The following is a 20635-nucleotide window of genomic DNA, read 5'->3' as shown; positions in this document are numbered from 1 at the left end:
TTTTCCAGTGTGCCCATAAATAAGCATGTGTGTAAGATTAAATTTGCTCATTGTAACCTTGCTTCTTTATGCACCACAAGCATCACTTTGTCATGTAAGTGATCCCGAATAATAGAAGTAGGAGGGGCAATACTGAACTGCACTTTGTGTAGATACGATTCCCTTTTCATGTGATATTTTCATCACGGTTGCACTTTCTGGACCATGGCATATAAGGAGGGAGTAACACGTCTGTGCACAAATGCTGGTCTCTCCCCCTTCCCTTTTTCTTTTGTTTTGGGCAACGTAGGAATGTTAACATTTTGCAGAATTAATAGGAAAGGCAACTTGCACATAGAGGAATACAGGAAAGACTTTGATGCCTCCTGGTATCTGGCTGCATCTGCACTGTAAGGCTGTGGAAGTGATGCAGACAGTGTGTCTGTGGGAGGAGAAGTATGCTCGTAGGGATTCTTAATACTTAGACTGCACTGAGCTTTTGGAGTGCAAATCCTGTAAAATAATACAAGGACCTGAGTCATTCAATTCATATAGTTGAGACTGCTCTAGTGAGCCAAGAAGAGGAAAAGAAATTAGGGATAGAGCCAAACTTTCCTCATTTCTCTGAGATATGCTTCATAAATTTCTCTTCTGTGAGGGGAGCTTCATGTCTCGTCATCAGAATAAAGAGCAGTGAGGTTTTGTGCAGTCTCAATAGTTATTAATTAAACCCGCCAGGGCAGGTGAGGAGGTATCCCGTACCCCTGCGCAGGGGTGAGCTCAGTCATCTGCAGGGTTTGGAGCATCACTTCCCAGTTCTGGCACTGCATCCTGCTGGACCCCTGTCACCTGGGCTCTGCTGAGGGCAGGGTAAGAACCCTTTATCTGCGGGAAGAGCCGTAATGCAAGCAGCTTTCCTCTCCCCAATACACTTGATCTTTTAATCTTAGCCTTCTGCTGTTGTTTTAGGGAAAGTCTATTTTTAAAAGCATGCTTGAAAATACAGGATACATTTTAAGAGCACCTTTGAAGGCCCAGCTCTTATCCTCATGGGGTCTGAGTGCTCCAGAGGGCTCAGCACGTTGGTTGGTGTGGCAAACCCCACCAGTGTTCTGACTTTCCCATGGCTCTTGGAAACCATCCACGTTTTCTCTTCTAGATTCATCCTCAATGCCATTTCCAGGCCTTTTACTAGGGTTTTTGGTTTTGTTTTGTTTGTTTGTTTGGCTGGTTGGTTGTTTTTCAGGACTCTGCTCGGAGAGGCATAATACCAATAGTATGTTTAGTGAGAGGAGAAATGGTTGATAAATGTTGCATGCAAATAGCTTTTTGACATTGTAGTGTGAATTGAAGTAATCTGACTGTGTGGGAGTAGAGCATTATTTCAGTGAGAGTTTATATTCTCTTCCAGGCTTTTTTTTTTTTTTCTAATATGAGTGTGCTTCCTTGATGTTATTGGATTCTCAATATTTCATGACCTCCTGGCATGTCCATACAGAAATGCTGAGGCCACTAAGATAAGTAAAATTCAGTCTTTTGTCGTACTCAGTTCAGACTTGTTCAAATGGAGTGCAACCACATATTTCCATGTATTTCCAGAGTAAAATGGTGTGTTAAAAAGTGTTCAATACCTAGGATTATGCCTGGTAAATCTATCGTACGATAAGCCTGCAGCTTTCAGGAACCTGAAGCAGGGTTGTTATATCTGTGCTACCACAGATTCACAAAGCATGTGGACCAGGCATCTCCACTGCAGAAATGGGGAAAGACATAAAGGGAAATTTGGGATCATCATTGGTCCTTTGGAGCACGTGTTGTGCAATGACAGGGTTCATTCATCCCAGGGGAATTAGGTCTCCAGTTACACCCCATGGACATTGTCCTCCTTTCTGCCACCACTGCTTTGGATTGGATTCAATGTGCCTAAATCTGGGAAGAGAGATGGGGAGAAGAGATGCAGGACAAGGGACCAAAGGAGTAGAATGAATAATGAATGAATTTCTTACCTTAATTATTGGAAAATAGACCTGATAAAGTCTTATCTCGTTTAAATCCCTGCAGCTTGCTCGCTCTCTTAATGACGACACTGAAATGACAACCACATAATGCATTCCCTCTTGCTGTCATCTTCAATGAAAAAAAAAAATCCTTAATCTCCTTATTAACATAACACTTCAAATAGCCAGTGCTAATACCTCTCCACATTTTTGACTCAAATATTGAGACCCAACTCCTGGTCATTGCATCCTGGTATCTCTGTTCCTCACTTTGTCCTGTGCTTGTGCAGTGCCGAGCACCATAGTTTCTGAATGGGACTCTTAAGAGCAATATAAAGTTATTTAGTAAAAAGAGGTGAGGGTAATATATGAAAATGCCTTTATAAATAATAGCAACTTTTGCTTATCTCAAGGTATATGGAACAAGAATTACCTACATAGTTTTAAAACTGTCTGGACTGTTTGGACAATGACTGTGTGAACCCACATTGTTTAAATGTCTAATGTTTTTCCCAAATTGTTGCTTTTTAAAGTAGGCTGCCAGGTCCCTTAAATGACAAGGTTCGTGTTGTCAGATGCTGCTCCCTACTAATCACAAAGTGCTTCCCCCTGTTCCAGGTGAGAATGTGGACAGCAAGTTGGAGTCCTCGAGACAGCTGATGCCAAAGGACCCGCCCAAAGATTACGAGATAACATCTCCCGTCCTTTTGAATGGAGAAAAGTGGAGACCAGCAAACAGCATTTATTCAAAGGTTAGGCTTTGTTTTGCCTGTTATTTTATTCTGAGCTGTATAACAACTAGAAGGCTTTGGGGGAAACTAATGTGCTTACTTCACCATAGCTATTACAAGCATATTTTTTGTATTTTACTAGAGGATCTGCAGTCAACAATTTTTACTTTCCTAACTTAACAAAATGAAGGAGGTCTTTGAAATTAATATTTTTTTGTTGTTGTTTTTTGTTTGTTTGTTTTTATACTGTAAAATGGCATTCTTATTTCTGATTGCAGAAATGGAAGGAAAATCATATTTTTAATGAACTTAACATACATTGCTTGAGATTGTATAATACAACAACAAAGAACAGAGATTGTTTCCCCATCTTGACAGACCCTGATAAGCTTTCCTCCTTTTTTTCTTCAGCCATTGGCTGGTGATATGGGTGGCTGCTTTTAGGAGAAAAGGTCTGCTTTCTGTCTCCAGAGCCTCCTGCTCAAGCTTGGAAGACAAGTTGTCGTTGCTTTTATTATCACTGAGGATGTCAGGGGAATCTCTTACCCAGCCTTTCCAAACCACCTTTTTAGGTCCACTGTTGTTCCGGCTTCCTTTATATATTGTTATTTAGTCAGTGTGAGAAGAGAAAAGTTAAATTTTTAAACAGTTAAAATGATAACTTAAATCCAACTTGCACAGCAACCCTGAAAACAGCCTGAAGAGCCCATTAGAAACAACTTTCTTTGCTGCATCGGGAAAGTGTTTCACAGAGAAATCCTCTCGGCTGCTGCCACTGTCTGAGGGACATGGCTTTGAGTTGTGCGGCTGACTGACAGAAGTAGGTGTGAAAAGAGTTTGCAGACAATGGGTCTGGCTTTCAGAAAATGTTTTCTGGGTGAAAATTTTGCTTTCACCCTTCTAAATGGGAGAGAAAGGCCAGTCCCTGGTTTGAATATCTGCAGTGATGAAAGGGATATCATTGTGGATATATAATAGCTTATCTTAGAGAGATAACACAGATGGCTTGGTCCTAGATGTATGTGCAACTCTATTTTTAGATCATTTAATTAGAAACAGGCATTCTCCTTACAAAGTTCTTCTAGCTACTCGCTGTAGCTTTCTGAAAGAGTTACAACAGAGTATCTTTATGTGAGCAATGATAATATGATTTATATCATTAATTTGTTTCCCAGAATTGCTTTGAGTTTAAGATGAACATTAGAAAAGATTTGTGGTTTGGTAGAAAGATCCACGTGCTGTATCAGCACTTTTTTTTTCTTTGAATACTTCTTTTCCATGGAAACTGTTATAAATTAAATGCACAGAAGTGCAGATCAGGCTGTGGGAAGAACAACAGCATTAAACTGGTAGAGAAGAGTAATGAATAGCTTGTCACATAAATATTGATCAAAAGCATAAAAGCTAAATACTGTTGAATTCAATGGTTAAGTAGGACCTATTGTTCTTCAGCTCATTTCAAAGTGTTCCTCTATTTTATTTTAATTTTAATGCAGTAAAAATAAAAAGTACAAAGTACTTGTAACCAGGGGAATGGTATTGCAATAGAATATATAGTAAAATAAATAATGTAGTGGTTATAAAAATGCCAAAGTATTAAAGTTATTTGTGTATAGATAATTGCCTTGCAATGAAAACCCTATTCTCCAATCCTCTGATTGTAAATACTCTTGCTTAACAATTAGAAACCATGCTAGTCATTTAGTGTAGCATACCCTTTTTTGCCAATCTTAAGGATAAAACCATACTTTTATTTACCCCAGGAGTCACTGCAATATCTGTTGGAATATCTCGTTCAGAATGCGTCATGAATTGTTATTAAGCTAATGACTTTCTTCTCGAGGGCCTTCTGTGCAGTACACTGTGCAGAACAGAAGCAAAAAAAAAAATGGTCTTGTTTCTGCTGACACTAGTCCTGCTGACTAGTCACACAAACAGTCTTGTTCACTAGCAAGATTAAAATTGCATTTACTGAAAGAAAAGGGGGAAAAAAAGTTACTTAGCTGTAACCTAGTTTTATTTTAATACACTTAAGCTATACTTTTTCAAGGACATCTAATGATATGTAATGATATAGGTACTATCTAAGCATGACGGTTAAAATTAATGGTAGGAAAAATCCAATTTTAAAATCAGACATGTAATCAAATTATATTTGAAGAATTTGGGTTTTCCTAAGTATAAATGTAGTGCTTTGTTTCAAGGGAGAACCTATCATTTGCTGGGCAGACTGCTTTTTTTGTTTTTTTCTTTTTGTTCCCCCCACCCCTCTCAAACTGTAATTACAAGAGGCCAAGATCAGGATTTTAGCATGGTAGTATTAGTTCAGAAGTGCCATCTTTTTCTTTCCAGTTTGAAAGGATGTATATGTTCATGCAAACACTTCATATAGCAATGTACATTTAAAAAATGAAGTATACATAATTAACAGAATGTACTATGGAAATACATGCATGTTTTTGCAACTGTACAACTCTGTTCATCTAGTTGATAGTTGTTAACCCTTCTGGCATCCTTTGCTGAAGTCAGAAAATTTAGATAATTTTCAGTTGGACTACTTGAGTGGTGCCCAGTGACATTCCTTTGTTAACTGGGTATAATATTCTGTTGCTAATTCTGCACACGCTGCTAAAATTAGTGGCTACTATTTCAAGTATCCAGTTGCTGCTAGTCAGGACTACTGATGAGTAACTGTTCGTGGGTGTGTGACTGCACAATCAGGGCCCTGAATGTTGTGCAAGGTCGCTGTGTGCTTTCAAACAATAGCTGTCCATATTCTTTGCAGATGTGATTTCTGTCTTCACCGAAACTTTGTGTGCATTATAGAAGGTGTTGATAGATCATTATGCTAAATGCCTACTTCCAGTTCCCTTCCCATTTCTCTCTTTCATCTGTTCATAGTTCTGCGTTCAGTGTCAACTCTTTTCACCGGGCTTGGTCTAAACCCAAAAGGGTTGGGTTCTGGTTTTCTTATTTATTTCTAAGGTTTGAACAATTTCTTTTTCATTTTTGTATTATTTGAGTGCAGGAAAAAAAGAAAAAAAAAAAAAAACTCTTTTCCCCACTTGTTCCCAGCTGAATATTTTCTTCAAACTTGGCTCAAGACTTAAAAATCAAGCCAAGTTTGATGAGAGTTGGGTAAGTGATGTTTTAGTACACAGAACACTTTAGGGAAGATTTTTAGAGGACCATCTGTTTGGCTTCAGCTTTCATCCTCACACCCTGTTAGGGACACACACTGGTTAATGTGTGCCAGATCCCTGCATCACGGGAGCTGTAGGTCAGGTAATGGTGCTCGCCTCAGACCAGAGCTCAAAGCACGTGCCTTCTCTTTGAGACACAGGTGTTAGGTGGGAGGTATTTTACATGGGCATTAAGGGTTTCTTGGCTCCACTTCTACACTTAAAAGGTTATAAATGTGGGGAAATGGTGTCTGCCCAGTACCAGAGACCTTCCAGGGCAGATGTGAAATCGTTGTAATGCTGAGAGGCATCCCAGGGTGGCATTGCCTGGAGCTGATATTTGTTCTCCTGGAGCAACATCTTGTTAAGGAACTTGGCGCTCTCTCCTCTAACCAGCGCTCCGTCTAGATCTTAAAATTCATGAAGTTTCTGGGAAATTGAAGGCTTTTTGTGCATTTATGACACAATTGATTATACAGGTGAATGTAGAGTCTTGAGGTCATACTAAATTAGCACAGATCTTTTCTCCTCAGTTTGGTATCATCTGTCACTCAAGTGCAGTTCTTTTCTCTGGTGGTGGCCATGCAGCATCAGTAATGTCATTGCTGGCACCTGCAAGGACTCAAATATGATCACAATGTTGATTCTTGCAGGATTTAGTCCTCTGAGGTTTCTAAAACCTTACAAGCATGTTAGGTGCAACTCTCCTTACTGGGTGATGCTTTGCATCTTTCACTGCTTATGCACATACTTTTGTAATTCTGATCTTTGTGTCTATCTGAGTGCAATATTAGACTGCTCCATACACATGTGAATGCTCCAATCAGGCTATGATTGCAATCCATAAAGATCAATTTGAATGCAGCTGAAGCTGGGCAGGTATTGAAGGACTCATAGCCATGCAGCATGCAGCTGAGTGTGGTTTCTGAAAAGCCCTGTATGAAGCTGGAGAGCCCTGAAGTCCTTTAGGTTGCTTTAAGTTTGCAACTTGTCAGTCCAGGTTGCTTTCAAATAGTGCAGAGAAATAGTTTTTTTTTAGTATTAAATTTGGTCACGTATAGGGGACAATGAGCAAATGAGAAGTCTGCAACTTCTTAAAAATAATTAGCAATGAGACACTATATGCACACGATGTACCTATCAATGGATTAGACTCTTAATCTGCTCGTATCACAGTGAGTCTCACCTGGCTCTTTTTAAAGTACTATCATTGATGTCAATAAACAAAGGGTATATTGGAAAAGCAACCTCTCCCCCAGCTTGCAGTCAGACCTCTTATTTGGCAGTGGGTGCTGGCTGGCTTTCCACACACCAGCGCCTTCTGGTCTGTTTCTACTGGGATTAGAGACAAGCAAGAGGAGAGAAAGATGCCAGTGGTGGGCAGAGAATGGGGAGAGCTGCAGAGGGTTTCCTGCTGAAGAACAACTGTGTTCAACACTCACAACTTTTAAATCCAACTATATCAGAAATTCATTTTACCTTGGGGAGAGGGGGGAGGGAAAAACGGATTCAGGGAAGGCTAAAACTGCTTCGCCAAGCTGAAGATTTCAAGGCCAGATTCTGAGCTAGAGTGACTCAGTTTTCTTCCTCTGGCTGGGCTGCTTTAAATCGGGTTTGTGGATTGAAATCTTAAAGTGTTTTCAAAAATGGAGAAAAGGAAGATGAAAAGACAGAAAGTTCCTTTTCTTGTAGCAACATTATATTCTTTCTTGGCTTTATGTTACACTTTGAATATAAACTCTAGCAATGAAATTCAAAGCTAAAGATGAAGGCCATCTATAAATATATACTTATACCATATTTCTTCTGGTTTTTAACTGTATGGTTGTCACAGCCCAAAAGATTCTGCACGTAAAGTGGCAGAATATTACCATTTCTTACTGCTTAGTATGCATTGCATCCCATTGAGCTCGCAGAGAAGCGGCTTTTCTGCCTGCCTCATTTGTGAAGCATCGTGTTACAGATTGTGTTCGTAAACAAACATCAGAAGTTTGATCATCGATATGTCATTTTGGACACTGATTACTTGAATCTAGATGTGAAATTCTCCGCTGTCTGTAAAAGCATCATGTCCTTGGACAGTTGCTAGTTATCTTTATGATTCTCTGGATTTATCAGACATATCAGAGGTTACACTGATTCTTTTCACATCTTTTTTTTTTTTTTTTTGCATGACTTCCCTATAAGCTCCTAATCCAACACCTGCTGAACAAAGGTTTTACCGCCAATGAAACAAAAAAGTCATTGGAAGGAACAAGAAGAAACTTTAAATTTGTTTAAAAATCACAGCAGTAATCCTGGAGATTTAAGAATTCATCAGAATCTGCGAAACAGAGATGATCCTGTTTGATCCCATCCTTTGCTCTTGCCTTGCTGCATTTCTCTTGCAAACTAGCTGAGCAGGCACGGTCTGCCATCATCCAGCCCATCATCTTGAGTTATGTGTGCACACTCCCTCCAGTGTTCTTAGGAAGTTTCTTGTGCACCCAGTGGAAAGACCCCAGTTTAGCAGGATCTCCATGCTGGTTGACATTTCCCCTCTTTTCTGCACCTCACCATCTTCTTGCATGACTCCAACTCAGAGATTGATGCAAGGAGTACAGCTGAGAGGCCCTCTATGTCAGATCATTAATTTAGTGCACAGTCTTTTCAAGAGCAAACCCATTCAAGTTTATTTCATAACTGGCATAGCCTTCGTGCAAGTGATAATTGTTTATATTCCCTCCAACAGAGCCTCCTGCTGTTCTTTTTCATTTGAAATAATTACCAAAGTTTAGACTTCCAGACAATTGTATTAAGGGGAATCATACAGCGCTGCTTAAACAAGTCTTTGAAGGCTGAGAGGACAGCTTTCATAGCTCTTTTACATAGTTGTTTTACATATCTTAAGAGAGACAGGCATAAACAGAATTTATAGTCCTCTCCATATTTTTATGACTCATGAGTATCGAATATAAGAGGCAGAGCTGTGCATGCTGCTATGGCTGTGTCATCAGCTGGGAATGCAGCTTGGCACGGACAGCCTCAGTGGTGCGAGAAACTGCACTAAACCTTGATAAAGTTCTCTGGGACATCTGCTTATTGAGCCTTTAATTAGTAACCTGTTAGTCATTAATTTAATTGCCTGGTAAACAATCTGTTATTTTTTTGCTTTTTATTATACCTATAGCCCTGCCTTGTAGGGCCACTGTGAGAACTAATTAATTAAAAAATATATGCTCTATTATTTAATAACACTTCTGCACTTGTTTAATTCGGGAATAGCATGATTTTTGTGTGGAAGCTATTGGGAAGGAAATGCCCAGGTTCTCCCAGTCCTGAAGCTGCTTTCACAGTGCAGCCACAGGAAAGCCAGCCTGAGATGGGGTCAAAAAGTTGTTCAATGGCTCTTCTGCCACACAGGTCTGGCGTGGGGTGCATGGGGAAAAGGGGCTGTGTCGCCTCCTCTGTTCTCACTGAATTTCTACAGCTGTGCTAGTAGGGCTGGACCGCTTTACTGGGTGAGAAAAAGCAGCTTCAAGCTCTCCCCATCACCTCGTCTTGTGCAAGAAAGGGTCTTCACAAAAGTAAACATCTTCTCAGTCAGTGCCTCACCTACGTTCAACCAATTGATCAATCTTATCATTTCTTTTCCGAAATGAAAACAAAACAAAACACTGGGAGGTGCACCCTGGTTCTAGGGACTTGCTGGATCTTACACAGCATCTACAGGGTTGATAAATTCCTGAAGCTGGGACCACCAATAAAAAGTTTGTGTTGGTGATTGAGTAGGCGAAATTCTTTTCTCTGTCTGCACTGAATCAGTGCCCTGGTTTCAACGAGATACACTAGTGTTCATTTCCTGCCTGAAACACTTGGGCATACTGGGAAGTGTTAAGCAATTGGGATTCATCCCAGAAAATGGTCCATTTCATTTTTAGCTTAAGTGATACAGTGTGTTAAGTTTGTAAAGTTCTGTGGGATAGTTCAAGCACAATATAAATAGCAGATAGTATTGAGATTGCTGCTTCAATAAAGAGAAAACCTAGAGCTTTATATAAACCTTCCGCCAGCTTCCCCCACACATACCCCAGCCCCCTTAGTGTTTTGGAGCCCTCAGTAGGGCGAATTTCCCTTTCATGAGGTTGTATCACGCCGAGCTGTTGGGAGGAATTTTGTCATACTTGGCCAGTGAAGATCGCCAGTGATATAATAGTCTTGGGCGAGCTCTGTCTCCCCGTACCACCCGGGTTCCCTCTGCCAGCAATTGTATACGATGGGGCTCTGCAGAAGTGCTTTGCTGTGCTCACTGACTTTGACCCACCAGCTATGAGGTAGTGTCTCAGATCTGGGCTCGAGGAATCCGCTCATATGTTCCTCTGTAAGGTGATGGGGCTGAAGCGATGTTCTTAAATGTGAGTTTTCAGGCTGGTATTTAAAAAAAAAGAAATACGACAACAAACAGACAGATCATACTAAGAAAACAGAAAAACAATTTTGATCTTAATGATCCAGTTAATGATAGTAGCCCTTCAAAGTGGTATTGAAATCGAAAACAAAGTTCTTGCAATTATGCGGCATTATGCCGATTTTGTAAAGTGCTTGTACTGAGGCATTTTCATATTGAATTAATTTAGCTTATACTTGGCTATTTCACGTCTCTTGCAACAGATCTTGTGAGCGTAAGGTATGAATTTCAGTGTTGGATTAAAATAAGACTTTACTATCCAGCCATGAACATGTGATCATTCTTTTACAGGAAAAAGGAGAATCTCCCTTGTTCTTAATTCTTATTGAGATTGCCTTGGGTCAAGCTGAAAACAGCGCGGTCCCTACAGCAGGCTCTCTCCCACCGTACATCCTCCTGCCAGGAGTCCTTTTCATGGTAGCAGCAGGACTAGGGCCCTTTCCAAGGACTAAAGTCCTCTAAGCAGGGGATGACCATGGTAACTAAGAGCCATTAACATATGCTGTCATGAAGACCCTAATCTCAGGAAGCAATAGTAAATTAAATTGTACTCAGTGTATGTATATTTTAGGGATGAAGAGGTAAATTTAGCTGGTAGAACTACCGAGTCCCATTGTCCCATCAACCCTGATGGTTTTGTTGTTGAATTGTAATTCTGTTTGAATGTAATTAAATTGAACCCCAGATGATTTACCTCGTCTATAAGGATACTTCTCATTCCTCAGAATTCTAACAGAAACTCATAGTGGTAATATGCAGTTTAAAACTTGATAAGAAAAATATAATTAGAATTGATAATAAGCCTTTTTAAAATGCAATAGTAATATCTTGACAATAAAAAGGATTTCAAAGTGTTGCTATTTTTCTACAAATAAAATGACTGCTAAAAAATCTGCCAATTATTTTTGAAAAGCTCATATAGATGAGGTAAAAATAATCCGTATCACTTAGACATGGTAGCAGAAATTTTGCATTCAATTCCTGTCTTGAGGAAATTGTGTGTCCCTTTTGTGCACTTTTTTTCCTCAAGGACACAGTTTTCAAGTATTATTGAGCTTTCAAAGCTTAATTTAACAAAGTGATTGCAATTTACGGCGTTGTAGACACAGTGGAGTGATGAAGCTTAATGAGATAGGAGACGAAATGCTTTTGGTGATGGTTGTGTAATGCATTTCCATGTGTATGATGCATGTGCAGTGCTGCCAGAGTCTGCAGGCATTTTACTGCAGGCGTTGAACTCATCCATATCCTGCAAGGATGTGCTTGTGTTATTTCTGGTCAGTGTAATGCTGAGTCTGCTAGTGATACTGGTTGCAATGGAGTGTGTTTTCCCACACCGATACAGCATCTAGATATTTATGGTCACTTTGATGGGGGCGTCGAGTCTGTGGAGAGGTCTCGTTGCTGCTCGTTGTCCATGGCAAACCAAAATACATCAAGCTCCATTTAAATCTGCAGCTCTGACTTTGAGATTGCCCTTTCATCCTCTGCCCCAAATCCCAGGATGCTTATTTGTTGTTTCCTCTGAAGTTTGAATCATGCTCAGGAAATGAAGTGCTCGTAGGTCCTACCCTCATTCCTTTGCCCTTACTGTGTCTTCTGTCTTAGGATCAGCTTTATTTTCCTTCTTCTGAATGAACTTGTTCCCTCTTCTCTTTGGCCATCTCCCTCCACCAGGAGCTGCTGGGTGGTTCCTTGGCAGGGTTTTTCTCCTTGTTCTCCTTTTTTTTTTCTCCTTCCCATTGACCACAACCTTTGTGGTATGCTTCAGAGTCCTGCACTAAACTGGTCTTATTGGGATGAACCTGCCAAACCCTTCCTGGCCAGTCATCACCATCTGGAGTGATTTGCCTCCTGAGGTGGCAGTAGTTCACATTGTGTTTCGAAAGCGAAGCCAGTATATAATTTTAATATTCGGGAGAAATATATTCATAACCTGAGTCCACTTAACTGAGCACAGGAGCAAATGTTTTATGTCAAAGCTGCTGCCTAGCTAGGGGAGGATCAGATCTTCATAGAAATGCCTAATTTTTGCACACTGGTGGATGCTATTTTCCGGTACACTTCATTTGTGTGAGTGTTGGAGATGGCAGGCTCCTTCGGGCAGTGATACTGGACGAAATCCTACACTGGTGTCTCTCAGATGACATTATTTACTTTAGTTTCACCCATTCCATCATCTTTCCCTAGATGTTTTTGCATTAAGTACATCTTGTACTGAAAAAGAAATGCTTCTGAAGGAGGTCTGCTTCAACTCCTGGCAAGTGACAATGAGACAAAAGCTCAGAGATGTGTTAATCTAAACAGCCATAGTATCCCTGCCCCAAAAAGGACCGATTCCTTGGCAGATACTGCATCTGCCTCTTTCAAAGGAGAAGGGAATTTCTGGAAATGAATCTGTTGCGGGAAAAGCCAATAAGAGAAACTGCGTAATTTTGTCCTTAAAGTTACTTCTGGAATATTACCGTTTAAATACTGCACCCTCCCTTCAGCCTGCACTGGCATGGTCAGGGTGCATTTTCAGCAACAGAAGAAAAAGTGGGATTCCTAAATCAAGTATCTCCAACAGAAAATGCCTTTCTCTTGGTTGCAACAGACAGAAACATTGTTTAAACCAGACTTTTTTTGGCATTTACTGGCATTACTAAGAAAGAGTTGGCAAGGAAAGTTGGCAGAAGGAGATGAGTTGGATAAGCTTTAAAGATTTTTTTTTTCTATAAAATGAATATCCAGAAGCTGTGTAAATTTTTTTTTTGTTTTTGTTTTTGGTTTTTTTACTTTAAAAGCATATAGAAAGACAACATATACACATTTTTGACCGAAATGGCATCTAAGCTGCCTGCACCCTCCAAATTCTATTCTCTCAATTAAAAAATTGAAAGAAAAAAAAAAAGACAAAACAAAACACCTCAGGAAATCCCTAGAATGTTTATTCGGGAACAGACCAGCCTGTTACAGTCATTAGCTTGCAAAGGTATTTCTGTTATAGTCAGAGGGCAAAGTGAATTTTAACCTTTTATTGCCAAGAGACGTCATGTTTGTTAGTGGAGTAGCTATTGAGATACATTGAAGCATATAAATTACTGTAAATTAAGTGAGTGGTGTATGTAAAAAACAAAACAAAACAAAATCATAAAAGTACATCCCATAGAGAGAAATTTAAATCAATTTAAATGCCTGTAATTAATTTTAAAGCTCTATGTTTCATACTTTCCTGAGTACTATTTATTACTTTAATGTTTCTGATTATAAAAAGTTTTAATTGCAACAAAAATATATTTCAAAATATTGACCTCCATTTTCATTGCAAGTTTTAGTGCAGAATTGCTTGCAGACTTGGTATGTTGATTATAAAGGAAGAAAGGGAATAGTGGTGGACTGGTTTAAGCTGCGATCTGTGGGAGCCCTCCAAACACATGTGGTTGTTTCCCAGGATCCCCATAGGAGGGAGAGAGGAAAGGAAACCGCTGCTCTATGGAGACGAAGCATTGAGAGCCTGGGAACAGTGCAAGTCACAGAGGGCAAATTTAAGATATGGATAGAAATGGTTTTCTTTTTTTTCTTTTTTTTTTTCCCTTTTATTTATTTATTATTATTTTTTTAAAGATGGAAACCTAACTTTGTATAGTCAAACATCTCCCCTTTTATTGCCTTGACCTTTTCCATCTATAAAATGGGAATAAAGTTTAATCCAAGCCATGGGACATAAATTTGATTTTGGTAATGGCCTTTTCAGATTAAAAAAGTTATTTGTATTCATACTCACACACTATACAACTTTTAGGGAGCAAGGATTTGCTCTTCTGGGGGAAAGATGAATGTCTTGCATGTGTGGATAAATCACGCATGTGTTGTCAGAACAAGGGAACAAATATTTTCAAGATTTTAGTTTCCAAAGAATTAAAGAGGAGGAGTGTTTGCAATGCTGAGTACAAGGGTTTTCACTGTTACAATCTTAGAGGCAATTTAAGAGCAGCTTGTAAGTACTATGAAGAACATTAATTGAAATTTTTATAGTGTATGATGAGCTATATAAATCAGTCCAAGTCCCCTTTAGCACAATCACCTTTCTTTGATGGAAATGACAGTGACATGAAAACACTGTTTTTAAGGAACGTTTGAGAAACATTATTTTAGGGTATTATGTATTTTTCTTTCAAGTGCACATTTTTACTGCCCTCAAATGTACAATTCAATCATCAAACATCAATTTATTTTTAAAACACAACTTATAAGTTTTAATACACTTCCATGCTTCTTTTACTGACTAATGTAAGAAGAAACCTCAATGTGTATGATAGAAAGCAACTCCCATTTCAGCCTGCACAGAATAAGTATTTAGCAATTTCTCCAAACCTGTGTTTGAGATGGAAGACAATGTCAGCTAGATTTGGACAATTCCTTTAAAAGATATTCCTGAGGTTTCCTCACTGCATTGATGAATATCCCATATCCTCTCCTCTCCTCTCTTCTCCTCTCCTCTCCTCTCCCTCTTTCTCTCTTTTCTTCCCTCTTTCTTCTTCTTTTCTCTTTTCTTTTTTCTTTTTTTTTTTTTTTTCAGGGAAATGTCAAAAATTTTTTAACAGTGTTCAATGCTAAATGCAATAGTGTTCAGTGCTGAATAATTTAGAGGAGTCCAGTCTCTGCTTCAAGTCTCTTTCAATGGCAATATTATGGAAAGGGGGGTGTTTCATTTTGTTTTTGCTGTTGCATGTTTGTTTGTTTCCCAGCAAAACCTTCACTTTTCTTGGTGAAAGGAAAATCAATACATCACTGGTAAAATACAAAGTGTCTCACCAAGACACATTACTTAAACTGAGAGTGAATTGTTAAATTAACACAGTCACGGAAAATTATTTGGAAACAACATGGTATGTTTTTATTGCCTCTTCAGCAGCCACCATGTCATTTTAAATTTTTACATTCTGCATTTTTGTATTTCATATGCACATTTTCCCATTATAGCAATGAGAGTTTCTAAAGTTCCTCAAGAGCAATAGTGAAATTGCTTTCATGACCTGTTCCTTTGGTGTGATGTCTGGCTCCTGACAGTCCACCGTGAACAAATGAGACATTTCTTCAACATTGAATAAAGTCATATGCCAATTTATTGCTGTCTTTACCTATCTCACAAAATCATTTCTCTGCATCTCTTGGAATGTGCAGATTTGATTCTTCCATTTTATGGAGTTTTATCTTGTCTGTTGATGCAATGTCACCGTCACAGTCTTGATATAGGAAAGGAAATACCTTGTCCCACATATTTAGCCTAAGGCAATGTTTGTATGTACAAGGTATTCTTATCTGTGAATTTGATTTACAAATCAAAATTTGATTGAGTTGTTTTGGGGGAAGTTGATATACCTTCTTTATCCGGTTTATCATGAAATTTAGGTTTCTTTAGCACCAGAGTTTCTATGTAAAAGCAATTAACTGCTGTCTGAGGGAGTAACACAGCAGCCCTCAGCTAGGGCAGTTCAGATTTAGTTGCTCAGGACTCAGGAGGCCCTCACAGGTGAGGATGCTCGAATGAGTTGTCCCTCTGAGTTCCTCTCTGAAACTCCATTCTGCTGGCAAATAAAGCTTCTCATTTAAGCTTCATGATATGGCTCTGAAATCCTCCTTTGCTCATCATCTCAGGAAATCACCACAGTCAGGGAACCCTATAGAGCCTTTCTCTATTATATGTTGCCAAGCCTGAATGAAATTTCCAAAAAGATGATATATAATTTTATACTTGTCAGAAGACTCTGGTTTGCTCCTGTGCTTCAAAGTCCTATTCTAAACACGCTGTGTTTCGTGACACTTCACGACAGTGCAGTAGTATCCATATCTGGCAAACATTTACTATTTATACTGATGCTAACAAACCTTTTCAGAAGCTTTCTTCTTTGCACGCTGCTTACCTGTATGAGGTAGGAGTACAAAAACCAGGTCTGGTGCCATATACCACTATTTACCAGAGTAAAGTTTTCCCTATATGAGCATCACCAGGGCTTCTGCTGCTGTATTATATCCTGTTTGGGGCAACTCTCTTCACGAAAGAGAGAGGTCACCTGGGGGACCACAGGAAGGAGTGCAGGCAGTGGTTGGAGGGCTGAAAGCATGGCCTGTGGTGAGGAGTAAACAACTGGGATGTCGGGCCAGTTGAAAGAGAAAAAGGCCGAGCGGAGACATAATGAATCCTCAAGTATGTAAAAGGCTGCGGGAAAGTAGGAGGCAGTAATTAGTTCCTGTGCCACTGTTAGATATGCTCCCCGTCTAGCAGCAACAAGAAGAATGGCCTTACAAGGCAGCAAGTAAGAGCTCGGTAATGAAGATAATGAGAAAAGGATGTATTTACATGCATACAGTGAGGAAGGGAAGCTTTGAAGTCTCTGAGTGCACTTGGTTTTCAGAAACACCAGAGAAACAGCTGCTAACGAGAGAGGTATAGTTGATCTTGACATGGGGCAGGAACCTCTGAAGTTCCTTAATCCACATTTTCTATGATTTGAAGTGAAGCGAAGACCATTCTTTCTTCTTTATATAAAAATCTGCTTTGCAAGATTTTATCATCTCTAGATTTCAAAGAATAAGATTTAGATTTTTTATTATTTTTTATTATTATTATTATATTTTTTTTTGGATACCTGATCACTTCCTTCACAGGGAACACTTTAATTTCTTGCCTAAGATGAAGACTTTGTTGACCTATGTCTTTTCTTTCTCTTCCAATTAATAACTTAGCACAGTTTAGAACCAGATTCTAAATAGTATATAGACAACTTAAACTATAATGCTGTCTCAACTGGGTGAAGAGAAAATGTTCCAGAAGAAGCTGAACCTTTTGTTTCTGTTGTTTTAAATGTTATTATTAATTCAAGGACATGCACTGAAATCACAGAAGCAGATCGGGATGCCAGGGAGGTTGTGATATTTATAACCTGAGGAGGTTGGGTTTAGGGAGGAATTATTTAGGGCTCTGGAAGGACTTGTTAAATTTTGTGTTGTGCTGCAGAGTTCCCAGGTAATCACAGACAAGTCAATTAGCTTCTCCCTGCCATAGCTGCTCATCTGTGAAATGGAGATTGTGTTACGTCTCTGTCTCGCAGACTGGTGCCAACTTATGCATGGGGAGGTTCTCACTTGAGCAGTGATAGAGGCTGGTATAAACACGCATGACAGTTTTAGAAAACAGTAGTAGACAGCCTGAGGAAATCCTTTCTTTCAGGAGTTTTGGAGATTCAGGAAGGAGATATAAGCCATTCTGTCGAGACAGGTTACAAAAAAATACAATGCCCATGTGAACTGTTGACTGTGCCTTGTAATAACACTTACCTTATTGCCACTTTCCAAAGTATATGGTATAAAATATTGTAAACAAAACTTTCATGGGAAGATTAATCTTCTGAAAGTCTCTTTTGTATATCTTTCTGGATTTTACAGAAAACTTGTTATGCAGGAATATCCCGGCTTCACCAGAGGCTTTCTGGGAGTATAATGCCATTAAACAATGTTGGGTGGCAGCAGCAGACTTGTATCTGTGTCATCTGTTACTCTGAGAAGCATCAAAGCTTCAAAAGCTTTTCAGGAAGGGGGAAGGGAGGAGGGGATTTAACTGCAGTGCATCATAAATAGACCAAATCCTGAGATGACAATTTCAACTGTTTACAATAAGCAAGAAGTAATTCAAAACACATTCTGGGATATTTGGGCTGTAAAGTCCTTCTGGTAGATCACATGGGCTGTGTTTCAGAGCTGTTTTATTTTTAATTAGCAGTGAACAGAGACATGGTGTTGTTTTTTTTGTCTTTTTTTCTTTTTTTTCAAAGGATCAACTGAATGGAAACATGTTCAGTTAAGAGCTGGTTGTTAGTTGTTTTTTTTTTTTAATTTCTTTTTTTCCTCTCAGTATCTTTTCTGCAGCTTTATGTTAGAAGCTGTGCAGAAAGTAGATTGGATGCTGAGTGTGGCTTATCTGGGGCAGGAAACATGAGGTTGGCCTGTTGGAAATTTTCAGGTGTTCAACATATTTGTTCACTCTGTGCTCCTCGGCAATGTATCTCTTGTGGTAGCAACTCTTCCTAATGTTAAGTTGAAAATGTAAGATTTTTTTTTTAAGGTAGTTAGCTTGTTGTTGTTCTAGGCTGGATAGGAAGGCTCTTCTGTGTCTAAAAGTGAGAATTTTCCCTCAAGAAACAATAAATCGGCAAAGCTGATGGGAGCTCAGCCACATATGGCATGGTATATCCATCTAATGTGAATATTGAAATACCCTGTATATCCTAGCCCAGCCCTAGGGACACTGGTGTATTCAAATTTCCATTGCAGTTTAATACTTGGGGGAGAAGGGGGGAGGGAAGAAAATAATAAAAATAAAAAAAATAATAATAATGAAAGAAGAAGCAGAAAATTTGAGACTATCACCAAGGTTTAAATCAACATGTTTTCAGAGCTTTACTGCATTTGCTTAGGCAAAACTGCATACAATGGACTGTTTCGGGTAATCTTTATTATTCTCTTACCTTTATTAATTCACTGGCTTCTGGTATCGGGGCAGGCAGGCAAAAGCAAAGCAGAACTGCTACAAAAAGTGGTGTTACAAGAAGAGTATGTAGAAGCATACTTGAATGATATGCATGTGATATGCATAAAGGCAACTGAGAGCTGTCCAGAAAGGCAGATAGATGTTGTACTGTCCTGATGGGATGATCTGGTAGCCTGGATTTGCAGGGGCAGATTTTTGGAATAGATCCTGTTGCATATAGAATTAAAATAGAGTTTGCAGCGTACAACTCTACTTGTTCATCATCTTCTAGCTGCAGGAACAACGGCTGCTTTCTTCCATAATTTCAGTGCTACTGTCTGGTCTATTTTCCCACAGCTCCTATGGGTATTCAGCTCCAGCATCCACAGGCTGAACTGAAAAATGTTCTTACTCCTTCTGTTTTGTTGCACTGGTCCCTGAGACTGAGGTTGGGTAATTGAAACGTTTTATGAGCCTTCTGCAAAATTGGTGGTTTTGTTTGTTGTTGTTGTTTTCTCACCCTGTGCAGCCAGTTCAGCAAGCAAGCAAGAACATTTTTGCTCATGGTAGAGCAGCTGAAGGTGACAGCGAACTTTTCTTTATACTTTTATCACATGTTGCAAATGCCTTTGAGATGTTTCTTTCTTTGTTATCTTAAAATGCTCTGCTATATCGATTTTTGCTTTTTCTCTAAAGGGCTGAAAATTTCAGCAGTAACCCTGAAGCTAACTAAAATAATTGATTATCTGTTTTTAACCTCCTCTTCAGTTATTTACCTCATGTCCTTCAATGGAGAAAGGGTGTGTTATTTCTAGATGATTTAGTGTAAAGGAGATCTTTGTTGAGCTTTAATATCAATTTATATAACCTTGATAGAGGGGTTATTTTTTTAGACCTGCAGGTTTATCTAATATGTCATATGAGAGCTTGTTCTAGAAATATCATTTTATAGCATTTTTACTGAGCCTATAAGCAATAATGAAGCAGATTTTCATAAGATTATTTAGCAATTGAAAATACTTAAGGATATTATCTACAGGAGGAATTAACTGTATATTAGCCTTCTATCTTCTCCTAGTTAGACATCTTTTAAAATGTACTCTATAATTAATGAATACATTTTGTTTACAGTTTTTTACGTATATGTTAGTGGAAATGGCATTTTCATCAGTGTTTTGTCTTTGTCTTTGTGGCAAGAAATATTTTGGTCATTAATATTTTTGATCTGTGGGTTATCATTCAGAATAAAACATATGTTTTTGTTCTAGGACATGTTTTCTTAGATAGCTTTTCTGAGCTTTCCATGCTGCTTTGTGTCATTTATTTCCTATGAGAATGTATACGTATAGATGTGGTATCTGTAAGTAAAGTATCTTTCAAATTAAGTAGAAAAATGTGAGATGCTGCCCACAGGTTGGCAATATCATTTGCTTTACTAGGAAATCTTCAGATCCTTCTTTCTCTTAGGGCACATTCCAGGACATAAAAATGATTAATGTGTCTTGGAAGTACAGCTTTGGAAAGTTTGTCATGTTATCTTGAGTAGCCTAAGATTGGGGTGAAATCTCCCCTTCCATTAGTTTAAAAAATATTAATATTTGATCTGTTTTCATATAACTCATTCATCACCTTCAAAAGATCATCAGAGACAAATTACAGCTTGAAAGAGTGGAAATTAGACACCAGCTCCTCACTTCTGGTTCACATTCCAGTATTTGTGATGCAAAAGGGAACTTGAATCCAGAAGCACATCTGTGATTGCAATAACAAATTAGCAAAGAAGATTTAAT

General features: G+C 38.8%; 1 protein-coding gene across 3 annotated transcripts in view; it reads left to right on the top strand.

Moving 5' to 3' along the window:
* Positions 1-20635, top strand: part of ADAM12 (ADAM metallopeptidase domain 12) — a 182082-nt gene that overhangs the window by 14185 nt on the left and 147262 nt on the right. For all 3 annotated transcript variants that reach the window (XM_080598272.1, XM_080598274.1, XM_080598273.1), the window contains exon 2: positions 2595-2728. In XM_080598272.1, coding sequence (XP_080454398.1) covers positions 2595-2728 — 134 coding nt within the window. The remainder of the gene's footprint in view (positions 1-2594; positions 2729-20635) is intronic.

The sequence above is a fragment of the Anser brachyrhynchus genome, assembly GCF_964034855.1.
Source record: "Anser brachyrhynchus genome assembly, chromosome: 6".
Taxonomy (NCBI): Eukaryota; Metazoa; Chordata; class Aves; order Anseriformes; family Anatidae; genus Anser; species Anser brachyrhynchus.
The sequence above is the reverse complement of the archived record's forward strand: the minus strand, read 5'-3'. Positions and strand labels throughout refer to the sequence as shown.